General features: G+C 51.3%; 6 protein-coding genes and 1 non-coding gene across 7 annotated transcripts; 5 read left to right on the top strand and 2 right to left on the bottom strand.

The window, feature by feature from the left end:
• The first annotated feature begins 94 nt into the window (after nt 1-94).
• BO79DRAFT_287463 (mitochondrial 37S ribosomal protein uS12m) lies at nt 95-1,083 on the top strand. Its single transcript, XM_025688585.1, has 3 exons — nt 95-578; nt 695-795; nt 858-1,083. Exons 1-3 carry the CDS (start codon nt 137-139, stop codon nt 921-923), a joined length of 609 nt encoding a protein of 202 aa, XP_025539768.1. The 5' UTR covers nt 95-136; the 3' UTR covers nt 924-1,083.
• On the bottom strand, nt 1,014-3,244 carry BO79DRAFT_287464 (glycosyltransferase family 15 protein). Its single transcript, XM_025688586.1, has 4 exons — nt 2,781-3,244; nt 1,943-2,725; nt 1,603-1,891; nt 1,014-1,547 (listed from the first exon to the last, which is right to left on the bottom strand). Exons 1-4 carry the CDS (start codon nt 2,820-2,822, stop codon nt 1,483-1,485), a joined length of 1,179 nt encoding a protein of 392 aa, XP_025539769.1. The 5' UTR covers nt 2,823-3,244; the 3' UTR covers nt 1,014-1,482.
• Nucleotides 3,245-4,012: 768 nt separating this feature from the next.
• On the top strand, nt 4,013-6,844 carry BO79DRAFT_15330 (deadenylation-dependent mRNA-decapping factor PAT1). The gene is made up of 3 exons (XM_025678713.1): nt 4,013-4,186; nt 4,278-6,503; nt 6,557-6,844. The coding sequence occupies exons 1-3, from the start codon at nt 4,038-4,040 to the stop codon at nt 6,678-6,680; spliced, it is 2,499 nt and encodes an 832-aa protein (XP_025539770.1). The 5' UTR covers nt 4,013-4,037; the 3' UTR covers nt 6,681-6,844.
• A 1,704-nt stretch (nt 6,845-8,548) lies between these two features.
• Nucleotides 8,549-10,164, top strand: BO79DRAFT_228394 (cytochrome P450; the record flags this gene model as incomplete). Its single annotated transcript, XM_025683959.1, has 2 exons — nt 8,549-9,437; nt 9,518-10,164. 2 exons carry the CDS (start codon nt 8,549-8,551, stop codon nt 10,162-10,164), a joined length of 1,536 nt encoding a protein of 511 aa, XP_025539771.1.
• A 1,065-nt stretch (nt 10,165-11,229) lies between these two features.
• Nucleotides 11,230-12,993, top strand: BO79DRAFT_194715 (cytochrome P450). The gene is made up of 5 exons (XM_025681069.1): nt 11,230-11,454; nt 11,506-12,362; nt 12,418-12,528; nt 12,586-12,752; nt 12,805-12,993. The coding sequence occupies exons 1-5, from the start codon at nt 11,241-11,243 to the stop codon at nt 12,974-12,976; spliced, it is 1,521 nt and encodes a 506-aa protein (XP_025539772.1). The 5' UTR covers nt 11,230-11,240; the 3' UTR covers nt 12,977-12,993.
• A 239-nt stretch (nt 12,994-13,232) lies between these two features.
• Nucleotides 13,233-13,325, bottom strand: BO79DRAFT_t136. Its single transcript has one exon. It is a non-coding gene; the product is annotated as a tRNA-Gln (tRNA).
• Nucleotides 13,326-15,014: 1,689 nt separating this feature from the next.
• BO79DRAFT_287467 (NAD-dependent epimerase/dehydratase family protein) lies at nt 15,015-16,723 on the top strand. The gene is made up of 4 exons (XM_025688587.1): nt 15,015-15,175; nt 15,245-15,479; nt 15,586-16,042; nt 16,098-16,723. Exons 1-4 carry the CDS (start codon nt 15,147-15,149, stop codon nt 16,490-16,492), a joined length of 1,116 nt encoding a protein of 371 aa, XP_025539773.1. The 5' UTR covers nt 15,015-15,146; the 3' UTR covers nt 16,493-16,723.
• Nucleotides 16,724-16,728: the final 5 nt, after the last annotated feature.

Consider the following 16,728-nt stretch of genomic DNA (forward strand, 5'->3'; position numbering starts at 1 on the left):
CCACCTCCGCCATCGTCCACCCGTCACGTGATACAACCTCTCTCAGGCCCGTCCAGGAAATGTTTCCCATCCCGATAACCAATATACGGAAGCCCCCAGGCCAAAGCACATCGCCCAGGAGACAATATAAACAAAAATGGCCCCTCTCGTCTCCTCCCTCGCCCTGCGCACGCTCCGGACTCTTGTCCAGCGTCCCGCCGCTATCAAATCCACTACCTGCTCCATCACCACCCTCGCCGCCGCTCCCCGACGACCTTTCCAGCCCGTCCTCCGCACGCCCACTGCAGTTGCTGCTGCAAGCAAGGTCTCCGTCACATCCTCTTCTTCCTCCATTCTCCGGCAATTCTCCACCTCCCCGTTCCGCCAGGCTACCTACAACCAAGTGCGGCGCGGATGCCGTACTGCGCAGCGCGCACGTCGCTCTCGGTCTCCGGCGCTGATCGGCCGGTCTCAGATGAAGGGAGTGTGTTTGAAGACGGGTATTACGAAGCCTAAGAAGCCGAACTCTGGTGAGCGGAAGACGGCGAGAGTTAGGTTGAGTAGTGGGAAGGTTGTTACGGCTTATATTCCTGGTGAAGGTGAGTTCACTTTCCTCTCCGCTTTGGTCTTTGTGGGATTGGGGGGTGTGAAGAGAATGATAGTATATAGGAATCATGGAATTGGATGAATGAGGCTAATTGGTTTGTGTGTGTAGGACACAATATCCAGCAGCACAGTGTCGTTATGGTGCGTGGTGGTCGTGTGCCTGATTGTCCTGGTGTGAAATACCATTTGGTTCGTGGTGCGATGGATTTGGTAGGTTCATTCTCTGCGATTGGGTTTTTAGGGATTGGGGGCAGTCTGCTAACTTCTTTCAGGGTGGTGTTGCTTCTCGGTTGAACAGTCGGTCGAAGTATGGTACGAAGAAGCCTAAGAAGGATTAGTTGGGTGTGAGGGATGTTGCTTGTGCTTGATTACATTTTTTGGTATTGTTTGTATCATTACATCGTGCTTTGACGGATCTTTATATCGTTGTTATCATTAGAACACGGCTATGTACATTTATGAGGCTTGCCTGGCTAGAGAGCAGTTATTTTCCTTTCCCATTTCTTCCCGACTCCATCCAGTACATCCTGCAATCGATCTCTGTACCTTGCAACCCCTATACCCGGAATATAGAGAAAGAATGATGCGCGCTTGTGAAGTGAAGGTCCCGACAATCTTATAAACACATGACACCCTCGTCCGGAAATCAAGAAATGAATAATATTTTTTTCAAATGTTGTGAACCTGCGCCCAGCATTCAGCAGGATGATTGGAAATGGTTCAGTAATGAGCTGGGAAGTGTCCCGTTAGTGGACGTTTTATGCCTGGACAATGCCACTCCACCGTGCTTGGTGAAGAGATGTCCGACTTTGCTGATCACATGCAGGGCCAACCTTGCGCTGCGCAACGACAGAATTTGCATTTACTTTTTGAGTGATATAATCAGTCATGAGCCCCTTAGCTCTCATTCTCGTAGCCCTTGGGCTTGTCCATGTCGTTGGTTTGGAAGAACCGGGACGTGCCTGTACGTAGCTCGTTATTTATGATGCCCCAACGGAAGGAAAGAGGGGAACTTACAAGAGTATCCCTTCCAGTCAAAGTTGTCCTTGGGGTTGCAGTGGCACTTCAAGTCCAGCCTTAGCTGCTCGCCAGTCGGGCAGTGGGTGAAGGGGACATGGTAGTAGCCAATTTCGTTGAAGAAGTGGATCTGCTCCTTCTTCAAGAGAAGTCCCGCGGCGATAGAGTGCACCGGAGCGTCGCCCCAACGCTCGTAGAAGAAGCCACCAGCGTGGTCGAGCGTCTCAAAGTAGTCAATGTACTCCTTGGACCGCAGCCATTCCAGACTTCCAATCTCAAAGTTGGACCACTACAAACTGGTTAGTTAAGCCAGCGGAGAGATTTAAAGGGTAATACTCACGAAGTGACACTTGTTGTAAGTCTTGCCGCCATCGTCACTCAAGAAACTCATGGAGTTGCCGTCCGCGATATGCTCCGGGTGCTCCTCCATGAACTTTTGCACCGTACCCCACAGGCTCGGGATGGTGTCGTAGTACTCGTACAGACTCAGCACGAAGCTGTACTTCTTGTCGTTCTCTTTCACGTAGCGGAATGGGTCAAAGCTGACATCACAGAAGAGCTCAATGCTGGGCTCCACACGCCAGTAGTACTCATAGTTTAGCATCAGCGGGTGCCGGAAGAAGAATCCGGATTCATAACGGCACATGTGACGGTAGCTCTCCGAGTCGCCGTAGATGATCTTCTTCTCTCCCATTTCCTGTCGGACCTTCTTCGCCTTATCCTGGTCGATCCACTCGGGATATGACCAATGCTCCTTCGGAATCACGCCATAGAACGTATTGCCGGAGATCAAGGCTGACGTGACCTTCTTGAACTCGTCATCGAAGGGCTTATCGTTCAAGAACACCCAATCGTAGTGATAGTTGTGGTTAAAGCGGTCTTCCACCGTCCGGATGGACTTGACCATCTCCCAAAGATCTGTGTTGCGAGCGAGGGTCACAAAGGTGGCGTTCACGCGATCCGTCGGGATGTCTTTGATCGGTCCACTTGATGACAGCGCATCATTTTGCGAGGAGTGAGAGGAGGAAAAGGTGTCTTTGTAGGTCGCGGGGTTCAACTTGGTGCCGATGTTCTCGGGGATTGGGATAGCGCTCCTAGAGATGAAAAAGAAGACGGCCAACCCCTTGAGGCCAGTCAGTGATGCGAAAGGGGTCCTGTGGCGGGCCAGACACACTCACCGTGATGGCGAACAGAAGATATCGCAATGGCCCTATAGCCATGATGTGAAGGGCACTGCGCTGTGCCGAAGCGTCGGTGAGGAGGTGGGAAAAGCAATGCTTGGTTGCGCAGGGCTGAATATGGGTGCCTGTTGCGCAGTGTCGGAGAACAAAAGGAGGACGGAGAGTGAGGATCAGAATGCTGATGAAGTTGACAAACGAATGACGGACAGCTAGTGTGTAAGTAAGGAAGAAATCCGACAGATGGGGCCTCTCTCGATCTAGGCAGTTGTGACAGGCCCGGTGAGAAATGCGCCTCCCAGATATTCTTGGGAATCAATCTATGGGCGATCGGTAACGACGATGCAGATGATGGACCCGCGGCGCATCAGGCAAAGATTAAAGTTAGTTGGCAATTCGGGGCACTGGTTTGTCGATCCTGACCACGGCGCTCGTGCTTCCCCAACCGTTCTTTATTAGAAAAAGTTGAGTCTGGGACAGAAATATTCAAGGAGATGGAAGATCAAATGTGGGAGAAAAAAGGCAGATGTCAACAAAGCGCCAGCGTACGTTGGCAGTCTAGTCTATTCGCCCCGGTATGGTGAGGGCGACGTAATTTCCCCCATTATTGGCCGGGCCACGTACGTCGCACCGATTTTGAGCCACCCAGTGGATGCGTGAGATAAGAAAAGTATACATTCTGACATTTAATATCTACAAGGAGGAAACTTTTACTCTTTCGTAGGGAGGGGTCTATACCAAAGATGACGTTAAGGAAGGGATGCGATCGGTGCTTCAGTGTATCAGTCCATCTGGCTGGGCGTCGATCCCATCCTGCCTTGGGGTTTGGGGACCACATACATACTCCCTATAGGGCGAGATGGACCAGATAATATAATACATGCAAAGCACTGCCCCGGATACTACTTCATAAAGTAGACAATTATTCGTGTACTCCGAGGGTTTTAAGAGTATGGTGTGATATAGATAGATACAAAAAGGGGTCATTCTCATAACTACAAAGTCCATTATCTTCCGAGTCCAACGGAGACAAACAGGAGACCTGATGACTAAGGGGCAACCGCTTCCCCGTGATGCGGTGGCTAATTGTATGCCTTAATGCCTCAGGCTTTCAGGCCACAGCGGACTAAGCTAAAGCGGGTGATATCAGACCGGCTGTGAACCTCATCCCGCACTACCCAATTATGCCGCGGTGGTAATTCTCGCCCTCTTCCTACACCCACTGCCTCCCCCCCCCACCCCCCGCTTCCCCCGAAGATGTCCTTCTTCGGCTTTAATACCACCCTGCCTAGGGATCGAGCTCCTGCGGGTGAACAGAGGGGTATCTTCGACACCCCTGATCCGTTCGCCGAAGTTGCCCGCGCCAGACTGGCAGCAAACTTCCGAGACGACAAGGATGACGACGTGTAAGTCTCCCCCACTCTGCTTCACTTAGATCAATTGAGACAACGGGGGGCCATGGAGCTGACCAGCGGCGCTTTCTTTCAATTGCTATAGCATCGACTTTGAGGATACGTACGATGGCCTGGGAGACCAACTGGACGATGACCAGGATGCGTTCAACGATGACACGTTTGGTGGCGGCTTCGACACCGGCCCGGTTGGAAAGGATTTCGACTTCTTCGGAAAGACTGCTCAGGTCGCCGATGTGATCGGAGAGGAGCAGATCCGTTACAGCCTTCAGAAACCCGGTGCGCCTGCGACCGCTCCTTCGCAACCCACGGCCGATACTGCTCTGCCAGACACTGCGGACCAGAAGCCCAAACGGTCTGGCTATGAGAAGTACAACGACCCGGGTTATATCCCCGATCTTCAGGCCAAGTCTAGCGTCTGGGGCATGTCGAAGAAGCCGGAACAGCATTTCCAGCAACAGCTGCAGCAGCTGCAGCAGCCCACGCCCCAGATGGTAGCGCAAGCAAAGAAGATGCTGAGTCTCGAGGAGGTGGAAGCGCAGCTGCGGAGACAGGGTCCATCTTCGCTCCCCGCTCAAATCCCGCTGTCCCTTCCGCAGTCGATGCCAGAGCCCACTCAGCCTCTCCAGCGAGCTCAGATGCCCCCTCTGCCCGAAGGCTTCCCGCAGCTGCCGCCTGAGATTCTACAGGCCCAGTTCGCCAAGGGTGTCCCACCGGCACTGTTGCAGCACCAGCCACCCATGGTTCCGGAGCCGTACCCGCTCCCTCCAAACCTGCCGATTCATATGCTGCAAAATGCCAACTTGCCTCCTCAGCACATGGTGCCTCCCCAACGTCAGGCGATGCCACCGGCGGCTCAGCGACCCCAGCAGCAGCAACCGCCCCTGCCCCAAGCTCCCCGTGGTAACAACGCGCAACTGCCCGTGATCACCAACTCCCAGCAGTTGATGCACCTGACGGAGGAGCAGCGCGTAGCGTACTTGATGGAAGATGCCAAGCGTGCGAAGCGCAACCACAAGATCTTCCTTCTGTCCAGGGGTAACGGACTGATGACCCCGCAGGACAAGAACTTCATCACCCGGATCCAGCTTCAGCAACTAGTCGCTGCTGCTGGTAACGTGGCGGACTCTGATGCAGAAGCTGTCTTGGCAGAGGACTTCTATTATCAGGTCTACAGCCAGATCCGGGGTGCGCCGCGGCAACATCCGCACCAACCTCTGGGTCACTTTGCGCAGACATACCTTCTCCAGACAGGCAACAGGCTCGGGGGCCATGGCTCTCGCCGGCAGTTCCAGAGCGCCGACAACCACATGCAGAGAATGCAGCAACAGGTCCAGCGTGCGGTGGAGGCTGCGAAGCAGAAGCCTAAGAATAAGCAGCTTATCATCGAGGGCAGCTTGGGTAAGATCTCTTTCAGCAACGCGAAGACGCCAAAGCCCATGCTCAACATCAAGCGTCCGGAGAGCTCGGAGGGCGCTAAGACGGTGAAGAAGCCGCACACCGATTTGAGCGTTAGCGATCGCAAATCAGTCCTGACCAACCTGGAGAGTGTATACAGCACGCTTATGGATATGGAAGACATGGAGCGCACGATGCCTCCCCCGCCGGATGAGAATGATCCCGAGGCCATTCAGAAGCACATGGAATGGAGACAGAAGATCCGTTCGCTCAACCAGAAGCTGTGGCGCAATCTTAAGGTCATGGAACCCATTGTTCCCAACACCAACACACCCCACCCGTTCATTGCCTTCCTTGCTTATCCCAAGGGCAAGAAGGCCATTCCCCGCATTTTCCGCCACATTGATCAGGAGCAGCGCGTTACTATTCTTACTATGATTGTTGTACACTTGGATTCTTTGGACGTTGTCCGACGCGCCCAGCCTGTTCCGGGTGAGACTCAGCCCTCTCTGGCCGTTCGGGAAGCCATCGAGCTTTTCTCCCAGGCCGTCATGCCCAGTCTTCTGGGATACGTCAACGAGGCGCCATTCAATATCATCATCGGGTTGCTGGGGCTTGTCATTGCGCAGACGCATGTCCAAATGATCTCGAGGACCCGCATTGGACTTGGAATCTTGACCATGCTTCTCAGTCGCGCCGAAATTGTGAAGGAAGCTGGGCAGGCTACGGAGCGGGACTGGCAGCAGTGGGTTGAGAAGTTCAATGTGTTGTTTGACACCCTTGAACCTACCTTTGCGGATATCTTCCCCAGCGCGATCAATGCTGGCGACGACATGTATGTTTGGCAGTTCTTGGCTGCCGTTGGTATCGGAGCTAGCCCCGAACAACAGCAACGCCTTGTTATTGCGGTCAAGTAAGTTCAACCCCCTCGTCTACATGGTTTACATTGTATTAACCGTTCTACAGGGACCGGGTGATGGAGACGGTGACTTACAGCAAGACGCTTCCTGCCGATATGGCCAGCGCGCGTCTTGGCAACGTCAACCTCTTCATGCGGGCTATTGGCCTCGATGTTGAACTTCTAGGGTAAATGACGGGGGCGACCTCCACGAGATACTTATTTCGCTGGCCAATTCCCATAGCTCCTTGGGCAGGCTGTTGCCCCGATTATGCGTTATCCAGGACCGGACAGAAACCTATCTCAGTATCGATCGTGAACACCCGAGTCCCAACATGACAGGATCTGTTAGGTGGACTCCGGGCAGATGTCCTTAGTGAAGTTGGCCTATACTTAAAGACCGATACCCGGTAAACGGGTGCTCGGGAAGGGACAACTGGCTGAAAGGTCAGTTGGTCTCTTGAGACGCGAAGCCGAGGTATGACGGCGTGCGATTGCAGCCGAATAATGGCACTGGCGAATGAAGCGCGTGCGACCAGTGATGTATTATGTACGCATCACCATGATTCTTATGTTCCGTCCCACGACATGTTTGGTGGGTCTGTCAATAGTGATGTCTTCTAGCTATGTCTTCATGTGTTCTCTTCAATCCTATTTCTTTTATTTTGGAAAATCCTTGTCGGTAGCCGTGGGTTTTGTATGGATCAGCCGAGTAGCCTGGCCCTGCAATGTGGAGGGACGGACTTATCCACCTTATCATTTTATATTCACCGGCAAATCTCCAGCCTTGTCTGAGGCAATGCACTATCCCGATCTATTTCAACCACTGACTTCATTCCAGCTGTCTGCAGACCCCTCCAAAGATGGCATTTTCACCTCTTCTCCGGATCGATCCCAATATGGTCGGATGATCTCCAATCCCGTCGCATCACCATAACTCAGACCACGTACGGTATTCGCAATGAAAGATGATGCCAACATGTAGTTGTAAAGCCTTGACGATCTTGCAACAAATGCAGGTCCACCCACATGACCAATTCTCTTTGTGTTCAAGCATCCATCCGCTCTCTGAAGGCGCCATTTGCTCCGCCTCACACACCATCCCTCGGTCTAAGGAATAACCAACAAGTGAGCCATAGTCCTGACATGCATTGGGATCCAGGGTGTCCGGGTACTCGAGGTAACTATAGATGTGGTACCCTGCATGTTAGTGAGCGGCTTCGAGTGGCCTTGAGAGTCCAGTAAGTCCTCAAAACAATGGAAAAATTAGTGGCTGAAGCTGAAAGTACGATTGACTTGCTTCAAAACAATTACAGGTGCAGAGACGAACCTGCGAATTATCAATATCCCGAGAAGTCTGTTCATCGCTGGTTAAGCGCCGTGCTCGAGCTTAGCGGCTCTCCCTGGACGCTAATTGCATAGTCACCTTGTGCTAGCCAGCTTAGTGACAGCCCCAACAGTACTAATGCAAGGCTACATGTTGCCTCATGCCCTGACCTGTGGTACTCTCCAGGATAATCCTTGCAAACTTGGCAAATACGACTGAAGCGCGTTCAGCCCATCAGCACTAATGCTGTTGCTGTCACACAGCAACTTACTTGGGGACAAAACGTGGATCGGTTTTGATTGTCACCAACTCCGTTTATACTGTATGCGGATCCACTTAACTAGTCGGCTAAGCCTAATATTTGAGATAAGTTCAAGTTCCGCCTATAAGATAGGAGTAATAATGATGATCATCTTTGGGAACGTAAAATTGGATCCAATATAGACCAACGTGGCTTTCAACGTCAACGTTGGAAGGAACGATGAGTGTTGGCAGGTGACAGACCAATTTGCATCTCTCGTTCTGGTTGCATTCTCATATAAGATCGATCTTGGGTTCTGAACTCGCCCAGTGAATGCTCAATGAAGTTGGGTAGATGGACGATCTCTGAGCCAATCTTACTGTACACGCCCTCGCTTAGCGATCTACTTACTTTGACTTTTGATCGATCATGCTGGAAAATGTGCTACGGTCTCTTCAGGATCATCGACAGGACTTGACAAGGACAGCAATCATGGATCTTTTGGGCTGTGTAGTCATCGTCTTCGCTGGCTACATCATTTACCAAGTTTGGTTCCATCCACTGTCCTCCTACCCTGGCCCATTTGTCGCCAAGCTGACCAACCTTTACTCGGTGGTTCACGCCATACGCGGCGATCGCCATGAGGACCTATACCGCCTGCATCAACGCTATGGGCCCGTTGTGCGAATCGGCCCGCAGCGCGTTTCTATTCTCGATGCAAAGGCGTTGGAGCCCATCTACGGCTTTCATGCCAACGTTCAGAAGGCCAAGTCGTACACCATGTTTTATGGCGTGAGCATCTTCACTGCCATCGATCGCACAGTGCATGCCCGCAAACGTCGTGTCATGTCTCATGCTTTTTCTAGCCAAGCATTACGTGGGATGGAACCTCATATCTTGTCAGCCATCCGCGACTGGTGTGCCGCTTTGGTGGATCGGCATCCCGATGAGCAGGTGCCATCTGCGCCCTCCAGTCCTGGCAGCTGGTCAAAGCCCAAGGATATGGTGCACTGGAGTGCCTGTGTGATCTTCGATGCGCTTGGGGAGATCTGCTTCGGCAAGACATTCAACACCTCTCTCAGCGACGCCAACCACTTCTTCTTCCCGCTGATGGCCTTGAACCTCCGTATCATGAACATCTGTGGGCAGATGCCTATTCTACGCTCCCTGGGTTTTGAAAAGTATCTCCGGCGTGGCACCGTCGCCAATCGCCAGCGACAGATTGGTTTCTCCCGGCAGCAATTGCGGAATCGGCTGGCCGCAGAGTCCACCCAGCGCCGAGATATCATCTACTATCTGCAGCAAGCACGGGACCCGAAGACCAATGAAGGTTACTCTGAGGCGGAACTGATGTCAGAGGTTATGACATTGCTAGGAGCTGGTATGTTCACAAACTCGTTTCACAAGTGTGATTTTGCCCTGCTTTGTCCTCTGGCTGGAACTTACGGACTGAAATATCAGGTAACGACACAACCAACACGACATTAACTGCCATCTTCTACTACCTTGCTCATAATCCAGCTATACTTGCCCGGCTAAGCGCAGAGATTCGTGCCGTCTTCCCTACGCTGGAGGCGATCGTTGCCGGTCCGGCTTTGTCGCAGATGGCTTACCTCCACGCTTGTATCGATGAGACCATGCGTATATGCCCGCCTGTACCTACTGATCTGCCACGAGAAGTCCTCCCTGGAGGGCTTCAAGTAGGAGAGTGGCATTTTCCAGCCGGCACGATTGTCGCAGTCCCCACCTACGCGTTGCACCACAGTGAAGAACACTTCGACCGCCCCTTTGTGTACGATCCAAGTCGGTGGCTATTGTGTGGCAGCAAAGGCACTGAGCAAGGCGAGGGGGTGAGTGCTGAGGTGCTCAGTCGGCAGCGGCAGGCCTTCGCACCTTTTAGTATCGGACCGCGAGCGTGCATCGGGCGGAATGTAGCCATTCTGGAGCTCGAGCTGACTATTTCCCGGGCATTGTGGTTGTACGATATACGCCTGGCACCGGGGACAGAGCAGTTGGGTGTCGGCTACCAAGGAGAATACAAGATCAAGGACCATTTCGCGGTTGGAAAGGAGGGTCCTGTATTGCAATTTCGGATGCGACAGAAATGAGTTTGTTTCTTGATTGTTTCTCGGGCGGGAGTTCATGGTTCGCTTCTAAACAAGGTCATTCCCCATTCCATTAAGGTTCCTAGCCAAGTGTTTCTGAAGCATGTGTACTAGCAAATCGCTGGTACTTTCAGTTGTCCCGCCCCTATCGGGGTGTCATGATATCATTGAACTATATTTATATCACCAAACATCAATCAAGCGTCTTTCAAACTTTGGTGGTGTCACTTACACTTCAAATCAACGGCTGTAGTGAGTATCTGACAGGTTGTAGCGCAATACCCACCGAGATGCCCGAAGTGTACAGCTCGGCTTTGACTGATACGCAGACAGATCAGAAGCGTGATCACTTACTGGGACAAGAGACATGCCCGTATTTTCAGCCGGCCAACTAGTTGGTATGTAGCTTCAGACGGTGATAGCGCCTGCATGGGTAGCTCCATTAGCCTATTGAAAGAGACAGATAGCTGACGTGCTAAAGCTGCAGCATTAGCGCTGCGACCCCGCGCCCTAGTTGGGGTTATTGGGTAACGAGTAACTAACAGCTCCTTATAGGCCCGGACATATTCTATCTCCCACCCCAGTTCAGCATGGAGAGAAATTACAGGGGATCATGATTAATTGCAAGTGTCGCTGCGGTTCACGGTTACATCACACCGATGGAATGTATTGCTGCTACTACTACACATCACCCCCAGGAAGACCAAATGCGGAGGCTGGACGTGTCAATCTCACCTCCAATATATCTCTCCCGCATTCATAGGCGGGGTTTCTTCTTAGCGAATGCATCGTCTTGCTCTAGACTCCAAGCTAGCTATATTTCCATGTTATTTGTGGCACCTCTCAGCCCCAGACCAGCAGCTATCATGATCGGTGGTTGGTGAGCCAGTTGTTTCTCATCCCGTTCCCCTCCTTGGCCATCTGCAAGGCCGACAGCGCTACGAGCAGATGCAGCAGGGTGGGTGGGTATATGTCGTCGGTTCATATAGTATTTATATTGTCGCTACACCATCACTGCCCATGTCAGATCTTTTGTTTCACAGCTTCAGATAACTGCGCTGGCATTCCATACAACCGCCATGATGGCTCTGGATATCTCCCACATCTGGCTCGCCCTTGTCGGTATCGCAAGCTTTTACGTCCTGCGATCTATCTATCGCCTCTATTTCCATCCCTTATCTAGAATCCCTGGGCCAAAGCTCACAGCAGTTACGCATCTATACGAGTTCTACTATGATGTTATCTGCCATGGAAGGTTTCTGTTTCAGATCGAGAAAATGCATCAGCAATATGGTAGGTACAGAGAAATTCATCCAGCTGAAGCTTGGCTAACTTCTCACTCAGGTCCAATTGTTCGCATCAACCCCCGTGAAGTCCATATCAGCGACCCCTCCTTCTATGATGAGATCTATGCCTCCAGCACTCGCAAACGCGAAAGGGACCCTCTGGCCTACGGCGCATTCGCACTCCCCTACTCCATGATTGGTACGATCGGCCACGAGCATCACCGCTTCCGACGCAATATCCTCAATGATTTCTTTTCCAAGCGGTCTGTCCTTGCCATATCTCCCTTCATCGAGGAGCGGGTGGGGAAGCTGATGGGGCGCTTCGAGGGGTTCTATCGCGATCAGAGTGTAGTCAATCTGAGCGATGCATTTGCCGCGCTGACTTCAGATGTAATCACCTATTACTGCTATGGAAAGCGCTGGGGATTCATCGAGGACAAGGACTTTCGCAGCGACGTCCACGGAGGTAACGAAGAGAATACTGGACTGGCCCACTTCAACCGCTTCTTTCCTTTTGTGCCAGAAACCATGCGCAAGATTCCGCTGCATCTGATGGCCCTATGTCTTCCCGGCAAGGCCGGTATGCTCCAGTTCCAGGGTTCCATTCTGAGCACGATATCCGAAAACACGCAGGATGGCTCCAAGGCACCGGGGAAGGACGACCGGACCATCTTCAAAAGGTTGACGGACCCCAGCTTACCAGTCGCGGAAAGAAGCCAGCGTCGCATTGAGGACGAGGTATTCACGCTCCTTGGTGCAGGCACGGAAACGACCGCGAGTACCTTGATGATTATGACCTACTACGTGTCGCAAGATAAAAGCATACGAGACAAGCTGCGGAGTGAACTGAAGCAGGTCCTGCCCACACCCACCAGTACCGCGACCTGGCCGGAGCTGGAGAAGCTGCCATATTTGGTATGTCGTGATTCTGCAATGCTGATTCTTCATCCTAACTTACTTTCACGCCTAGACGGCCGTTGTAAATGAGTCTCTGCGATTATCCTATGGGCTGATTATGCGGCTGCCCCGCGTGGCACCAACTGAAACACTAAAGTACAAGGACTATGTGCTTCCACCGGGGGTATGTTTTCTGTCACTCTGCCTTCAACACCCATCACAAGCTAACAATACTTGATAGACACCAATGAGCACTTCAACCTGGTTTGTCCATCGTGACCCCTCCCTCTTTCCTGAGCCGGACAGATTCGATCCGGAGCGCTGGATCAAGGCTGCCGAGGAAGGGGTTAATCTAACACGATATATTGTATCGTTTATGAGGGGGAGTCGAGCTTGCATTGGGATGAAGTCAGTCTGCCCCTGCCGCTGTTGCAGTATCTGCTACTAACGAGTCCAATAGTCTGGCATATATTGAGCTCTACCTGACCATTGCGCATGTAATGCGTCGGTTCAACTTTGATGTGGAGAGCACCGGCACGGAGAGTATACGCATCACACGCGATAGGATTGTTCCTGGTACGGAGAAGGGGTTGGTGCGGGTGTATGCGAAGGTGACTGATATGGTGGAGTAGCAAAGAATGAATTAAATATGATCAAAATCAGGATAAATGCCAATTGACAGACAAGTGAATTTACTGCAATAGTTGTATATGTAGTACATCATCCTAGCATCTTGATGTCAGGACATCACCTCAATTAAACACTGCTCTAGTAAATATCTTACATCTACAGTAACAGAGCAACAGCACCATCCTCACCTTCCAAGTCATGCATGTTATGATGCAAACAACGTAGACAAAAAAATGAATATGAAGCAATAAATTAATCAGGTCGTGCCCGGGTTCGAACCGGGGTTGTCGGAACTTCCGAAGCACAAGAAGTACTCAAAATCCGAAGGGATAACCACTACCCCACACAACCGCATGCGGATAGTTGTCACCTGCGATTTATGGTTCATCAGGCCAATACTTCATTCCAACCTCCACTAGTTTGCTCTTTGGGGTGAGGGATCCATTCAGACACATTCGGTAGACTACGTTGTGCAAATACTTTAACTAATTAACTGTATACTATAATTTAAGATACTCCATACTACACAGGGATATACTACGTATCCTACCTGGAAAACTATTAGCAAGCAATTAACCAACCAACAAACCAAACCAGTGGGGACTCGGACCAGACCAGACCAGACCAGACCAACAAAGACCACCTGTTCGGGATGAGCATTAATCATCTACTTCATAAGTAACTGGAGAAAATATACTACTAACACTGCATTGCATCTACCCCTGAAAATATCCAGACATATCTCATTAGCACATGGCTCCTCCCTCATTTACCCTGATCATCGTCATCATCGCCAATCGTCATCAGCAACAGACTCAAGTAGATAGGTAGGTATGTATTAGGTATAGCAATCTGACACTCGCAGATCGTTTCCTTAATGTCATAACATAATTTCGCCCCTTAACAAAACATGGAATTTATTACAAGGTAGGAAGAGAAAGAGGCAAATGGCAGCGTGACAGCCCACCGATGATTGATTGGACCCTTGGGATCGGGTGGAAGCGGTCCACTAGTACTTTGTAAGTACGTAGTTAGTGAGGACCAGGTGTGATGTGGGAACTGGGACCTTCAGTTGGGACTGGATCCACTGCCGAGTCTGGTTCCTGGACCTGGCTGGTTGCTGGTGCTGGAACTGGTGCTGGTTAAAAGGGAAAATGAAAGAATAAGAGAATAATAATAGGCATGGTGCCATCATAATAATACTATTGTTGTATTGTTGTATTAGTATGGTACTTTGCAAGAAACAGGGAATATGTAGATACTAGATAGTATCTGGAGGTGGTGCAATCAAGTCAATTAGCCGTGACGGACGGACTTGTCTCGGGCCGTGTGTATGTTTCAGTTTCTTTGTCTATCTATTCATCTACTATCTACTTTGTATGATACTTAATTAGCCGATTGGAAGGAATACTGTAAATGAAGAAAGATGATGATCAAACAAGATATTATTATTTATTATGGATATGCAGTACTATGCACATAGCTGGATCTGGTCTGGAGGGGTAGATAGAAAAACTCCGCAAGTCAGTACTTTTTTTTCTTTTTGTTTGGCCTGAACTTTACTCCGATTGTTATGCAGCATTGTTGCATATATGCATGCATCTGCAGCTGTGATACTGATACATATACAAAACACAAAGTATTTTGAATCAGTAACTGGATGGTGTGATGTGGTGGTGGTGGTGGGATGTGGGATAATAATGGCGGGGGGGAGAATTAATATGGATCGTCCCGTGGTCGAGGGCCGTTTACGTAGACTGTCTTGGTTGATCAGCAGGTGGGATTATGGTAATATGAGAATATGGCAAAAGGGGGTTTGTTAGAGAAGAAGAGTGAGGAAGGCAGACAGACAGACAGAAAAGGCAGTAGAAGAGGCAATTAGGCAAGAAGAGTAACTTACTCACTCACTTACCTGTACCTGAATATTACGGAGTACTACTACTTACTTGTGACTCCATTGGAAGCACCAATTGCGGCCGCCCCTTAAATATCCCGTCCCCGCCGCCCGACTTTCTTCCCCCCCCCCCAAATCTCCGTTTGCGCCATCTTACCTTTCCGTTTCATCTTCTTTCTATTTCCCTCTTCATCTTCTCTCTCTCTCTCTCTCTCTTCCTCTCTACCTCCCACTCTATCTTTCCCTCTCATCCTTCATCCTAATCATACACCATCATCATGCCTGCTGGATCAGTTCTTGTCACCGGGTAAGCTTCCCATTAATGCCTTTGTCCCTCCATCCCACCCGCTGACCCCGCAATTTTCCCCCCAAACAGTGGAACGGGCTACATTGGCTCTTTCACCACCCTCGCTCTCCTCGAGGCTGGCTACAAGGTCGTCGTCGCTGACAACCTCTACAACTCCTCCGCTGAGGCTCTCAAGCGCATTGAGTTGATCAGCGGCAAGAAGGCCGAGTTCGCTCAGCTCGATGTCACCGACGAGGCTGGCTTCGACCGTGTCTTTGAGGCCCATCCCGACATTGACAGCGTCATCCACTTTGCTGCTCTGAAGGTGCGCTTTTTCCTACTTTCTATACCTTTCCCTGCCTCTATATGTCGATCTATCTCTCTGCATATCTCTCGCGCATCAATTGAGGTTCTAGCTGACATGTATCTAGGCCGTCGGTGAGTCCGGTGAGAAGCCTCTGGACTACTACCACGTCAACGTCTACGGCACCATCTGCCTCCTGCGCTCCATGGTCCGCCACAATGTCACCAACATCGTCTTCTCCTCTTCCGCCACCGTCTACGGTGATGCCACTCGCTTCCCCAACATGATCCCCATCCCCGAGGAGTGCCCTCTGGGTCCCACCAACCCCTACGGTAACACCAAGTTCGCCGTCGAGACTGCCATCACCGATGTCATCAACGCTCAGCGCAACAACGCCATCAAGGCCGGTAACGAGGCCGAGGCCCAGAAGTGGAACGGTGCTCTGCTCCGCTACTTCAACCCCGCCGGTGCTCACCCCTCTGGTATCATGGGTGAGGACCCCCAGGGTGTCCCCTACAACCTGCTTCCCCTTCTTGCCCAGGTGGCCACTGGCAAGCGCGAGAAGCTCCTCGTGTTCGGAGATGGTACGTTACCTTCAATAGTGGAATTGGAAATAAGGGTTCTAACATAACTCATCAGACTACGCCTCCCACGACGGTACCGCCATCCGCGACTACATCCACATCCTCGACCTGGCTGATGGTCACTTGAAGGCCCTGAACTACCTCCGCGCCAACAACCCCGGAGTCCGTGCCTGGAACTTGGGTACCGGCAAGGGCAGCACTGTCTACGAGATGATCCGTGCCTTCTCGGCGGCCGTGGGCCGTGACCTCCCCTACGAGGTTGCTCCCCGCCGTGCCGGTGACGTGCTCAACCTGACCTCCAACCCCACGCGCGCCAACAACGAGCTGGGCTGGAAGGCCGAGCGCACCCTCGAGCAGGCCTGCGAGGACCTCTGGCTGTGGACCCGCAACAACCCCCAGGGTTACCGCCAACAGCCCCCGGCTGAGCTGCTGGAGAAGCTGCAGAAATAAATAATGACCCCGCATATGCTTAGAATTTCTTCTTTTTCTTGCCAGGAAAATCGGATAGAGACACGATTGGACTTGCTAATTGGATGACGAATTTCCTTTTTCCTTGTTGTATCTAGAGAGCAGAGCTTGATGTGATGTTGATGTAACTGTGATTTCGCCATGCAATATGCAGCGATAGGATAGACCTGGATCACGTAACTCTATCAATACAGACAATGTGATAATGTACACCCAAA

The sequence above is a fragment of the Aspergillus costaricaensis genome (genome assembly GCF_003184835.1).
Source record: "Aspergillus costaricaensis CBS 115574 unplaced genomic scaffold BO79scaffold_15, whole genome shotgun sequence".
NCBI lineage: Eukaryota > Fungi > Ascomycota > Eurotiomycetes > Eurotiales > Aspergillaceae > Aspergillus > Aspergillus costaricensis.

Excerpts from the sequence above, each read along its gene's own strand:
- BO79DRAFT_287463 (XM_025688585.1), top strand. The coding sequence starts at position 137 with ATGGCCCCTCTCGTCTCCTCCCTCGCCCTGCGCACGCTCCGGACTCTT. Across the intron at positions 579-694 it reads GGCTTATATTCCTGGTGAAG|GACACAATATCCAGCAGCAC; the intron begins GTGAGTTCACTT and ends TTGTGTGTGTAG. Across the intron at positions 796-857 it reads TTCGTGGTGCGATGGATTTG|GGTGGTGTTGCTTCTCGGTT; the intron begins GTAGGTTCATTC and ends AACTTCTTTCAG.
- BO79DRAFT_287467 (XM_025688587.1), top strand. The coding sequence starts at position 15,147 with ATGCCTGCTGGATCAGTTCTTGTCACCGG. Across the intron at positions 15,176-15,244 it reads GGATCAGTTCTTGTCACCGG|TGGAACGGGCTACATTGGCT; the intron begins GTAAGCTTCCCA and ends CCCCCCAAACAG. Across the intron at positions 16,043-16,097 it reads GCTCCTCGTGTTCGGAGATG|ACTACGCCTCCCACGACGGT; the intron begins GTACGTTACCTT and ends ATAACTCATCAG.
- BO79DRAFT_287464 (XM_025688586.1), bottom strand. The coding sequence starts at position 2,822 with ATGGCTATAGGGCCATTGCGATATCTTCTGTTCGCCATCACG. Across the intron at positions 2,726-2,780 it reads ATCTTCTGTTCGCCATCACG|GGGTTGGCCGTCTTCTTTTT; the intron begins GTGAGTGTGTCT and ends ACTGGCCTCAAG. Across the intron at positions 1,892-1,942 it reads CTTACAACAAGTGTCACTTC|TGGTCCAACTTTGAGATTGG; the intron begins GTGAGTATTACC and ends ACCAGTTTGTAG.
- BO79DRAFT_15330 (XM_025678713.1), top strand. The coding sequence starts at position 4,038 with ATGTCCTTCTTCGGCTTTAATACCACCCTGCCTAGGGATCGAGCTCCT. Across the intron at positions 4,187-4,277 it reads GACGACAAGGATGACGACGT|CATCGACTTTGAGGATACGT; the intron begins GTAAGTCTCCCC and ends CAATTGCTATAG. Across the intron at positions 6,504-6,556 it reads CGCCTTGTTATTGCGGTCAA|GGACCGGGTGATGGAGACGG; the intron begins GTAAGTTCAACC and ends ACCGTTCTACAG.
- BO79DRAFT_194715 (XM_025681069.1), top strand. The coding sequence starts at position 11,241 with ATGATGGCTCTGGATATCTCCCACATCTGGCTCGCCCTTGTCGGTATC. Across the intron at positions 12,363-12,417 it reads TGGAGAAGCTGCCATATTTG|ACGGCCGTTGTAAATGAGTC; the intron begins GTATGTCGTGAT and ends TTTCACGCCTAG. Across the intron at positions 12,753-12,804 it reads CGAGCTTGCATTGGGATGAA|TCTGGCATATATTGAGCTCT; the intron begins GTCAGTCTGCCC and ends CGAGTCCAATAG.